We start from the raw sequence: 12,388 nt of genomic DNA, 5'->3' as shown, positions 1-12,388 counted from the left end.
AAGTTTACCCTAACTCAACACGAGCTCTCAATTGTTTTAGAACCTAAAACAACAAGCTTTAACTTAGAAAACTTGCTCCTAAGCTTCTTAAACAAGAAATAAGAAACAAGAAACTTTGACTTACTTGGATCTAACCTTAAGCTCTACTCTTCCTTTTTAGTTCAAAAATCGCTAACACTCTTGCCTTCTCAGATGCCTCTTGACCAAACACCCCAATGAGCTTGGTGTCGTCGAACTACCCTCTTGCCTTGACTTCACTATTGCAAGGAAACTCAACTTCTCTTTCTACTTTTTCTCTCTACCTTGCTCTTGAAGTGAAAATGGTGAGAAATTAAAGTATGTTGTACTTAAAATGCTCTTTGCATCCAAAAAACGCTAGCCTTCGTGAGATATAAATTTCTGAAAGTCTGTCTATCGCGTGTCTTTAAGTGATCTTGGCCAAGACTGACTCGAGAACCATCAAGATCTTTACTCTTCTTAGTTGGACATGCTCGAGATCATGTCTAAGAATTCTAATAAATTTCTTTTCTACTTCTAATTTTGATCGAACATGACCCCAAGATAGCCCGAGATCCATCTCTAAAATCCTTATTTTTTCCATCTCAAGATGCCACAGCCTCGAGATGACCTGAGATTCTACTCTAGAACCTTTCTATTTTTCAACTTGGTTGTCAAGGATTGAGATACCCCTGCCATAACATTGAGATTTGCTCTCTGTTTTTCATCTCGCCAAAAGTTTCTCAAGGTTGGCCTAAGATTCTTACTTCTATCTCTTCTCAATGTTTTATTTCCCTTACAAGTAAGGATCGTGGTTTCAGCGCCCGTTAAAGTGATGTCTACTCTACTAGAAGTTTGTCTAGATTTTTGTACGGATCATTCCATGCATGCATGATAATTTGTATTAAGCTAGTAAAGGACTCAGTCGTCATTATTTGTAATATACTAGTTGAAGAATTGTGATTTTGAGTTTTGTATTAGTGTTGTTTGGTTGAAACTCTAGACTAAGTTTTTGTCTATATAGGACTGTTGAACAAGTTGTTCATTGGTTGGATAAACCTGAAGATGTTTGTAAAGATTTTAATCTATAAATTTAAAGTTTAGACATTCCTTTCCGCATTTGATGTCTAAGTTGATATAAAAAAAAGATAGATAAGAGGTATAGGTTAGCAGAGTCAACAAGTTAAAAACAAATATATATAATTTTGTACATTTTTTTAGTAGCATGTGCAAATATAGTAGTTCGACTTATTAAATAGATATAATATTGGATATAATAAAGTTTAGATCAAGCTCATCATATGTGATAAAGTACTCTATCACTCGAATTTTTTTTGCTATATATATAGACATTTTTTTTTTATAAAAATGTTGGTATGCATAATATAATTCACTTTAAAACTGCTACCCAATGCAATGCTAATTTTAAGATTTAAAATTATTTTTTGTCAAGACTATTCTCAATGTAAAATTAAACCATAATTCAAAGAGTGATATAAAGAAGAGAAGAGTGAAGATTTAACTACCTTCCATATGGTTCTTTTTGTATCTTTTTTTTTAATCTAAAAAGAACATTTTGAACAAATGAATAACGAAGATATATTTTAACCGCTTCCAACCAAGAGTTAGATATCATTGAAACAAAACTATCCTGATGTTGGACCTTCAAGCTTTCATTTAATATATGTTGGAACGCCTTGAATTTGTTAGTCTTTTGTGAGAGTTCAAGAGCAATGCTCCCGAAATCTCTTTAGTTGTTTTCTTTTTTTTTTTTGTAATTGTACATATGTAATTATTTACGATTTTGATCATAGAATTCATAGAAGTGCATATACAAACTTTCTAATCTAATGACATTGTATTGTATTGTTCTAGAAACAATAACACACTGTTATTAAACCAACATATTTCTTCAATGACCAAATTCTTTATGGGGATGATTAGGCTGCTAAAAAGGTGCCCAATTTTTTTGTTTTTCTATTCAGTAATTGTTGATTTGACAACAATTTTCGTCATGAATCTTCTTTCTTTTTATTGTATAACCAAAGTACGTTAATTTCATGTATTCGAGCAAGAGTTAACAAAAGAAAAAAATATTTGTAGTGAGATCATATTTAAACCATTAACCTTTTAAATCGCTAAAACTTGTGTGTGTATATATATATATATCAATTGAGTAGTTAGGATCATTTCAACGAAATAAAATTACATTAAAAGAAAAAAAAGAATGTTAAAACGCACACGAAGATCACCACAAAAATATATATATATATATATATATATATATATATATATATATATATATAAATTAAAGAATGCAATATAGGAAAGTAAAACTGATTGTTTATTAATAAAATTCAGAAGTTTGTGTAATTTCCTAACTAAATTAGAGAAGAAATAAAAATATCACCATATATATAATTAAAAAAATTAAAGAATGCAATGCAATTTAGGGAAAATGTCACGGCCGGATGAGCCAATGAGTCATGAACTTGTAAGTGTTTTGTGTCAAATGGACTCCATCCCAACTGATATGTTCATTAGGATTTGGGCAAGCTTCAACTCCAGCTGCTCCACACATTTTCATCAGGTTAAACTTGTAATCTCCTCCAATCCCACAGCATGATTTTTGCAATGATTCTTCATCGTATCCTGTTTTTATATATACATATATATATAAGTAACTAAGTTGAGAAACGAAACTAAAATTGGATTTAGAGATTATGTCGTCGTAATTCCGAGTAGTGGAGAGAAACGTCAATTACGTACCTAGAACGAAAGCATGACGAATAACCCATAGAAATGCATTGTAATAATCACCATATACGATAACGGTACGTGGACTCTCCTTTTTGAGTACTTCAATGGTTTGCTTGATTTGATCGTTGTGATAGGTTGCCAAACCATTCAACTCCTTCAAACAGTGAAGCTCGTCGTAAGCGGATGTGTCGTCAGTATGGAATCCAATGAGATAGATAGGGAAGCATCCAATGGGAAAGTTTCCAGGAACAACAACTCGAGTAGCACCGTAGCTTATTACTTTCTACAAAGATTAGAAGCGGAAGGAAGGTAAACTAAGTAAATAATCATCTCATTCATATATGGGATATATATGATCTGTATTACTGTGTTACACAAAATTAACATTACCTCAACGACACTCTTAATGGTTCGAACAACATCTGGTACCATGTGTTTGGCCTCTTGTATAGTTTTGCCTTGGAATAATGCATAGTTATAGTCACTGCCACCGATCTCACCCACCAAGAACAAAGAACTCCTTAATTTCTCGTTGCAATCTACACACAGTAAAATGCATAATTATAAATATATATGAAAACTTCAAAAAATTACATCCATCCAAACATCAATTAATCTTAGTATATATAAAATGTAGGTAGCTAGTATATATGCTAATTAATAATTAGACACCTCTTTGATTGTGACAAATAGAGTTGAAATGAGAGAACATCCATTGAAGTTGATGGTCGAGAGAAGAGTTGGTAACTGGAGATAAAATTTTGTAGTTTGTAGAAAGATGTTGAGAAGGTCTTTGTAGAACCAGCCACTGCGAAGTGACTGCATGATCCATCGAACCATCTTTATTCAAGTAAGGACTCACCAAAGGAAGTCCGGCATCTAAAGCTACAAATACATCCATCCAGTCATCCTTATTATTAGTAATTTGGCAAAGATATAAAAACAACATCTAAAAACATGTGTAGAATATATATGGGGAATGTCATGCTTACCAAAGAAATCAAGCATAAGTAGACCGTTGGAGCATCGACCGGTGGGATTGTTGAAGAAAGATTGGCCGTAAGGAAGATGAGAAAAAGGAGTGTTGGGGTTTTCACGAATGAGATTTTCGGTGTCGGAGATTGAGTCGCCGAGTTGGTATATAACATCGAACATACAAGTCTTAAGTGGATTTACAACATGTTTGAATGGAGTTTTTCCATATATATATTTTTAATATAATCTTGCAAAAATATCGCAATGCCTGAATTTGAAATACCCAACTCAAAATCAATTATATACTTGTTTTAGGTGATCTGTGGTGATTTTATTTAAGTAACTAAGTTGAAAAATTAAACTAAAATTAGATTAAGAAATTATGTCGTCATTCAAAGTAGTAGAGAGAAATAATTACATACCTAGAACGAAGGCATGACGAATAATCCATCGAAATATATCGTAATAATCATCAAATATGACGACGGTACGTGGATTTTCATTTTTAGTACTTTAACTGTTTACTTGTTTTGATCGTTAAGATAGGTTTATCAAACCATTCAAATCTACATAAACCAGAACTTCCACAGTTACCTTAGTTGCCCATCCTCTCCCACGTTAAGTTTTACCTACTATTCCAAACAATTTTACTTTCCTTTGCAAAACCTTATGTACCATGTTTGATCTGTTACAATGGATTTGAATATTAATTTTGTATATGATGCAACAAAAATCAAAGGCTACATTGTCTTTTCCTTTCCATGGATGATTATCATTTCTACTAAGCTTGAGAATTCTATGTGTCTTGTCATTTTTTGCTTCTAGGCATCAAACATTATATTATGAATGACTATTTAGTTGCAACTAGGCTTTGTATAATCATATGCTTAGGTGGGAAAGTTGAACTAAACACTTTTTGTACCAATCATTTTTCATCTAACAACCCATATATGCCGTCCTCCACATTTCTCCTTTAACCTATAAATAGTTTTGCATGCTATAAATGGAGACCATCAACACTTGAACAATCAAATTAACCTAAAATATTTGTATCAATAGTCTATAATCTAGCGCGAATTCCTTTACCTAACTTTCAAAATTCAATGGCTACTCATCGCTTCTCAATCTCTGCAATTCCTTTGATCCTTGGTGCCGTTATGTTGATGAATTTTGGGTTTTTGATCACGAAAGTTAGCGCAAGACATCTCTTAGTGCTACAGATACCTAAGGTACCCAAGCACGAGCTTCCAAAACAACAAATACCTATTTTGCCAATGTCTGAGGTTCTTCCCCTACCAAAGGTTGAGTTACCTTCATTGCCCAACCTTCGACCTTTGGAAAAGCGTAAACTTTCTGATGAATTGCCTAAACCTGTTATTCCTTTACCAAAATTGTCAAATTTGCCTAAACCAGAACTCCCAAAGTTACCTGAGTTGCCCATCTTCCCACATTAAGTTTTACTACTCTTCCAAACAATTGTCCTTTCCCTTAATTATTATTCCCCACACTCCACACAACTAAAAGCAAAACCTTTTGTGCCATATTTGATCTGTTACAATGGATTTGAATATTCATTTTATATACGACACAACAAAAATCAAAGGCTACGTTGTCTTTTCCTTTCCTTCGATGATTATCATTTCTATTAAGCTTGAGAATTCTATGTGTTTTGTGACTTTCTTGCCTTCTATGCTGAAAACATTATATTATGAATGACTATTTAATGTAAGGGCTTTTCTACTTAATATTATTCTTTATGCTCACTCCCAACTGTAGCCGAATTTGATTTGCGTCTTCGTCGCTATATAAAGTGCAACTTAAATATCAAACTAGAGCCATGTAAATGGATACATATATATGTTAGATTAGCCACGTTAAAATATATTTGAAGATGATCGACCTCTCAATAGCGTTATTTATTTCAGTTATTAATTATCTCTTAGAAAAAACTATTCAATCAATTTTCTTTATTCCATTAATAATAAATAACATTTTTAAACATGATTTCAAACTACGATAAAAGTATAGAAATCTATTGTTTGTGTTGACGTACCATAAAAAACGAAACTATTATTTTATATTAATTCTAGTTTCAACAAGTAGTACTAAGTCAATTTTGTAGAGGAAATATGTGATAGAAGTAGGGGGGCTTTTGATTGTTAGAATGACGAAGGATACGGGATGAAACACAACCATAAGAAAGTTTCAACATAAACTTTATACTTTGAGCCAACTACGCTCTTAAATTAACATTCAAAATTTGTTTTTAAATTGTTCCATTATTTACCAATTTAAAATGTTTACAGGTAGTGGATATGATTATATATTGGTTGTAATAACTTCATTCACCAACTTCTAGATTATGCCTGAAACGTTAGAGACCGGGGATTAAAGAAAAAAGTAACTACATTCATATATGTAAAAAACAATTCTTATGACAAGTGATCAAATTAATAAATTTTAAAGTTATTGTTTTTTTATAATTCTTGGATAACCTATTTTCGTGGTCGTTTGTTCAAAAACATTAACTACAATCAGTCAACGATTTGAAGCACTGCTCATCAATAATATAATTTTTTAAAACAACGATTTTGTTGTTTAAAATCAATTTTGGTTGTTATCTTGAATAAACTTTCAACCTAACCCATTTCAAAGCATTGTGTGCGTCTTGACTAACTATAGAAATGTTGTAAAACCTAGTTTACAAAATTTCTTGACTTGAGTATGTGAAGATGTGCATGCGAAAGGAATATATACGTTCAAAGGTTTGCCTAAGAGTAGGTTGCCCTAGAAAAGAGATAGAAAGGGTCGCCATTTTTATACTATCCATAACAAAACAAGGTATTTGTATGAAAGAAACACATCCTTCGTCGTTAAGGAGTGTCAAATAAAAAGACTACAAACCTTTACTTAGTTTAAATATTTTCATATTGTGGATCCTTGTAAGTATACTGAAGAGTTAGCAAATGTTGTTAATCATACGAACATCAAAAGAATTTAGGATCAAACAAGATACGTCTTCAATGCAGTGAGAGATCTATTGCATGATAAGTCAACGTTTAGAATGGCTTTCATGCCCAAAACCAAGAAAGCAAAGTAAATTAAGAAAAAACTAAGACTGAACAAGTGAATTCGACCCGATCCATCAGGTTGGACAAAGTTTTCCACATCCCTAGTGCGTAAATACAGGTTTGGAGCGTAATTTTAGTTGCAACTATGCTTTGTATAATCATATGCATAGGTGGGAAATTCGAACTAAACACTTTTTGTACCAATCATTTCTCATCTAACAGCCCATATATGCCTTCCTCCACCTCTCTCCTCTAACCTATTAATAGTTTTTGCATGCTATAAATGGAGACCATCAACACTTGAACAATCAAATTAACCTAAAATATTTGTATCAATCGTCTATAATCTAGCGCGAATTCCTTTACCTAACTTTCAAAATTCAATGGCTACTCATCGCTTCTCAATCTCTGCAATTCCTCTGATCCTTGGCGTCGTTATGTTGATGAATTTTGGGTTTTTGATCACGAAAGTGAGCGCAAGGCATCTGTTAGAGCTACAGATACCTAAGGTACCCAAGCACGAGCTTCCAAAACCACAAATACCTATTTTGCCAATGTCCGACGTTCTTCCCCTACCAAAGGTTGAGTTACATTCATTGTCCCACCTTCCACCTTTGGAAAAGCGTAAACTTTCTGATGAATTGTCTAAACCTGTGATTCCTTTACCAAAATTGTCAAATCTGCCTAAACCAAAACTCCCAATGTTACATGAGTTGCCCATTCTCCCACATTAAGTTTTACCTACTCTTCCTAATAATTGTCCTTTCCCTTAATTATTATTCCCCACACTCCACGCAACTAAAAGCAAAACCTTCTGTACCATACTTGATCTGTTACAATGGATTTGAATATTCATTTTATATACGAAACAACAAAAATCAAAGGCTACGTTGTCTTTTCCTTTCCTTCGATGATTATCATTTCTATTAAGCTTGAGAATTCTATGTGTGTTGTGACTTTGTTGCCTTCTGGGCTAAAAACATTACATTATGGATGACTATTTAATTTAATGGCTTTTCTACTTAATATTATTCTTTATGCGCACTCCCAACTCTAGCCGAATTTGATTTCGTCTTCATCGCTACATAAAGTGCAACTTAAATATCAAACTCAAGCCATGTAAATGGATATATATATGTTAGATTAGCCATGGTAAAATATATTTGAAGATGGTCGACCTCAATAGCATTATTTAATTATCTCCTAGAAAAAACTATATAATCAATTTTCTTTATTGCATTATTAGTAGCATTTTTAAACCTAATTTCACACTATGATAAAAGTATTGAAATCTATTGGTTGGGTTGACGCACCATCAAAAACAAAACTATTACTTCATATTAATTCTAGTTTGTAACAAGTGGTACTAAGTCAATTTCCAAAGGAAATATGTGGTAGAAGTAGGAGGGCTTTTGATTGTTGGAATGATGAAGGATTGTAACAACCCAAATTTCCTAGAAGGTTGAGGTGATTACTATTTAAATAAATACACATTTTTATTTTTAAATATACAAGAAAATAATTTTTTAAAAAATTAAGGAAAAAGCTTTAAATAATAATAGTAAATAAATAATTAAAATAACTATTCAAAGGACTACTTTGGGCCCCCTAAATATAGAAGAAATACTTAAAATAATTGAACTTGAGTTATGAAATAAACCTCTGAAAATATAATTACTGAAATATAAATGTGGAAGAAAACTGAACTATTCCGAGTGGAGAACTACAATCACTTCTTATCATTAGCCAGCTTGCCTTTGCCCTTGCCTCTACCCTTACCTGAAAATTAAATATTTGAAAGAGTGAGTATAAGTTTATACTCAGTAAGAGACCCATATTAGTCTCACTATGTGTCTGTTAACCTCTCGTTAGAGTCATGTAATAAGGTACCGCATACTATTGTGTTTCAGAACCCACACTATCTAGTGGTCCTGTAGGAAATAATCATCTCATTCATATATGGGATATATATGATCTGTATTACTGTGTTAGACAAAATTAACATTACCTCAACGACACTCTTAATGGTTCGAACAACATTTGGTACCATGTGTTTGGCCTCTTGTATAGTTTTGCCTTGGAATAATGCATAGTTATAGTCATTGACACTAATCTCAACCACCAAGAACAAAGCACTCCTTAATTTCTCATTGCAATCCACACACAATAAAATGCATAATTATAAATATATATGAAAACTTCAAAAAGTTACATCCATCCAAACATCAATTAATCTTAGTATATATAAAATGTAGGTAGCTAGTATATATGCTAATTAATAATTCGTCACCTCTTTGTTTGTGACAAATACAGTTGAAATGAGAGAACATCCATTGAAGTTGATGGTCGAGAGAAGAGTTGGTAACTGGAGATAAAATTTTGTAATTTGTAGAAAGATGTTGAGAAGGTAAAGTTGTAGAACCAGCCACTGCGAAGTTGACTCCATGATCCATCGAACCATCTTTATTCAAGTAAGAACTCACCAAAGGAAGTCCGGCATCTAAAGCTACAAATACATCCATCCAGTCATCCTTGTTATTAGTAATTTGGCCGAGATATAAAAACAACATCTAAAAACATGTGTAGAATATATATGGGGAAGGTCATGCTTACCAAAGAAATCAAGCATAACTAGACCGTTGAAGCATCGACCGATGGGATTGTTGAAGAAAGATTGGTCGTAAGGAAGATGAGAAAAAGGAGTGTTGGGGTTTTCACGAATGAGATTTCCGGTGTCAGAGATTGAGTCGCCGAGTTGGTATATAGCGTCGAACATACAAGTCTTAAGTGCATGAGCTCTGGATGAACCCAAAACAAGAAGGAGAAGAAGAAGAAGAAGGGAGAAAGAAGATTTGGTAGAAGTCGCCATTGATGAATGCTTATTATGGATATGGTGTGTTTGAAGGTAGAGAGAAGTGATGAAGGAAGGGAATGAAGAGTGGTTTATTTATAGCTTCGATTACTTCTTCCCCATCCTTTATATACTTGTTTTAGGTGATTTGTGGCGATTTTATTTAAGTAACTAAGTAGAAAAATTAAACTAAAATTAGATTAAGAAATTATGTCGTCATTCAAAGTAGTAGAGAGAAACAATTACATACCTAGAACGAAGGCATGACGAATAATCCATCGAAATATATCGTAATAATCATCAAATACGATGACGGTACGTGGATTCTCATTTTTTAGTACTTTAACGGTTTACTTGATTTGATCTTTAAGATAGGTTTATCAAACCATTCAAATCTGCCTAAACCAGAACTTCCACAGTTACCTTAGTTGCCCATCCTCTCCCACATTAAGTTTTACCTACCCTTCCAAAGAATTTTACTTTCCCTTGCAAAACCTTCTGTACCATGTTTGATCCTTGACAATGAATTTGAATATTAATTTTGTATACGATGCAACAAAAATCAAAGGCTACATTGTCTTTTCCTTTCCATGGATGATTATCATTTCTACTAAGCTTGAGAATTCTATGTGTGTTGTCATTTTTTGCCTCTAGGCTTAAAACATTATATTATGAATGACTATTTAGTTGCAACTAGGATTTGTATAATCATATGCATAGGTGGGAAAGTTGAACTAAACACTTTTTGTACCAATCATTTTTCATCTAACAGCCCATATATGCCTTCCTCCACCTTTCTCCTTTAACCTATAAATAGTTTTTGCATGCTATAAATGGAGAACATCAACACTTGAACAATCAAATTAACCTAAAATATTTGTATCAATAGTTTATAATCTAGCGCAAATTCCTTTACCTAACTTTCAAAATTCAATGGCTACTCATCGCTTCTCAATCTCTGCAATTCCTTTGATCCTTGGTGCCGTTATGATGATGAATTTGGGGTTTTTGATCACGAAAGTGAGAGCAAGGCATCTCTTAGAGCTACAGATACCTAAGGTACCCAAGCACGAGCTTCCAAAACCACAAGTACCTATTTTGCCAATGTCTGAGGTTCTTCCCCTACCAAAGGTTGAGTTACCTTTATTGCCCAACCTTCGACCTTTGGAAAAGCGTAAACTTTCTGATGAATTGTCTAGACCTGTGATTCCTTTACCAAAATTACCAAATCTGCCTAAACCAGAACTCCCAAAGTTGCCTGAGTTGCCCATCCTCCCACATTAAGTTTTACCTACTATTCCAAAGAATTGTCCTTTCCCTTCATTATTATTGCCCACACTCCACACAACTAAAAGCAAAACCTTATGTACCATATTTGATCTGTTACAATGGATTTGAATATTCATTTTATATACGACACAACAAAAATCAAAGGCTACGTTGTCTTTTCCTTTCCTTCGATGATTATCATTTCTATTAAGCTTGAGAATTCTATGTGTTTTGTGACTTTCTTGCCTTCTATGCTGCAAAAATTATATTATGAATGACTATTTAATTTAAGGGCTTTTCTACTTAATATTATTCTTTATGCTCACTCCCAACTCTAGCCGAATTTGATTTGGGTCTTCGTCGCTATATAAAGTGCAACTTAAATATCAAACTCAAGCCATGTAAATGGATACATATATGTTATATTAGCCACGGTAAAATATATTTGAAGATGATCGACCTCTCAATAGCATTATTTAATTATCTCCTAAAAAAAACTATACAATCAATTTTCTTTATTGCACTATTATTAACATTTTTAAACCTGATTTCAAACTACGATAAAAGTATCAAAATCTATTGGTTGGGTTGACATGCCATAAAAAACGAAACTATTACTTTATATTAATTTGAGTTTGTAACAAGTGGTACTAAGTCAATTTTGTCGAGGAAATATGTGATAGATATAGGAGGGGCTTTTGATTGTTAGAATGATGATGGATACTGAATGAAACACAACCATAACAAAGTTTCAACATAAACTTTAAACTTTGAGCCCAGTACGCTCTTAAATTAACATTCAAAATTTGTTTCTAGATTGTTCAATTATTTACCAATTTAAAATGTTTACAGGTAGTGGATATGATTATATATTGGTTGTAATAACTTCATTCACCGACTTCTAGTTTATGCCCGAAACGTTAGAGACTGGGGATTAAAGAAAAAAGTAACTACATTCGTACATGTAAAATATAATTCTTATGACAAATGATCACATTAATAAATTTTCAAGTTTTTGTTTTTTTTCTAATTTTTGGATAACCTATTCCCCTAGTCATTTGTTCAAAAATATTAACTACAATTAGTCAACGATTTGAAACACTACTCATCAATAATATATTTTTTTAAAACAACCATTTTGTTGTTTAAAATCAATTTTGGTTGTTATCTTGAATATACTTTCAACCTAATCCATTTCAAAGCATTGCGTGCACCTTGACGACCTGCAGGAGACAACTTCTTTAACCCTATAATATTTGGTTTCAAGAAACTCGTAGGAAATTAATTCCTAGATAGGTGTCCAACTTTGGTTAAGACATGCAATAGAGATAGCTCTGCAAACATCGTTTCCTTCGATACTTCTTGGGAGAGAATATTCGACTATAGAAATGTTGTAAAACCTAGTTTACAAAATTTCTTGACTTGAGTATGTGAAGATGTGCATGCGAAAGGAGTATATATGTTC

General features: G+C 32.7%; 1 protein-coding gene across 1 annotated transcript; it reads right to left on the bottom strand.

Moving 5' to 3' along the window:
- Positions 1-2,458: 2,458 nt before the first annotated feature.
- Positions 2,459-9,672, bottom strand: LOC101220004 (GDSL esterase/lipase At5g03980-like). The gene is made up of 5 exons (XM_011651832.2): positions 9,417-9,672; positions 9,094-9,309; positions 3,148-3,296; positions 2,767-3,040; positions 2,459-2,649 (listed from the first exon to the last, which is right to left on the bottom strand). Exons 1-5 carry the CDS (start codon positions 9,670-9,672, stop codon positions 2,459-2,461), a joined length of 1,086 nt encoding a protein of 361 aa, XP_011650134.2.
- Between the last annotated feature and the right edge of the window lie 2,716 nt (positions 9,673-12,388).

The sequence above is a fragment of the Cucumis sativus genome, chromosome 2 (genome assembly GCF_000004075.3).
Source record: "Cucumis sativus cultivar 9930 chromosome 2, Cucumber_9930_V3, whole genome shotgun sequence".
NCBI lineage: Eukaryota > Viridiplantae > Streptophyta > Magnoliopsida > Cucurbitales > Cucurbitaceae > Cucumis > Cucumis sativus.
Note: the sequence above shows the minus strand (reverse complement) of the source record. Positions and strands in the feature narration are given on the sequence as shown.

Excerpts from the sequence above, each read along its gene's own strand:
- LOC101220004 (XM_011651832.2), bottom strand. The coding sequence starts at position 9,672 with ATGGCGACTTCTACCAAATCTTCTTTCTCCCTTCTTCTTCTTCTTCTC. Across the intron at positions 3,297-9,093 it reads TATTTGTCACAAACAAAGAG|ATTGCAACGAGAAATTAAGG; the intron begins GTGACGAATTAT and ends TACTGTGTGTAG. Across the intron at positions 2,650-2,766 it reads TCGTCATGCTTTCGTTCTAG|GATACGATGAAGAATCATTG; the intron begins GTACGTAATTGA and ends ATATAAAAACAG.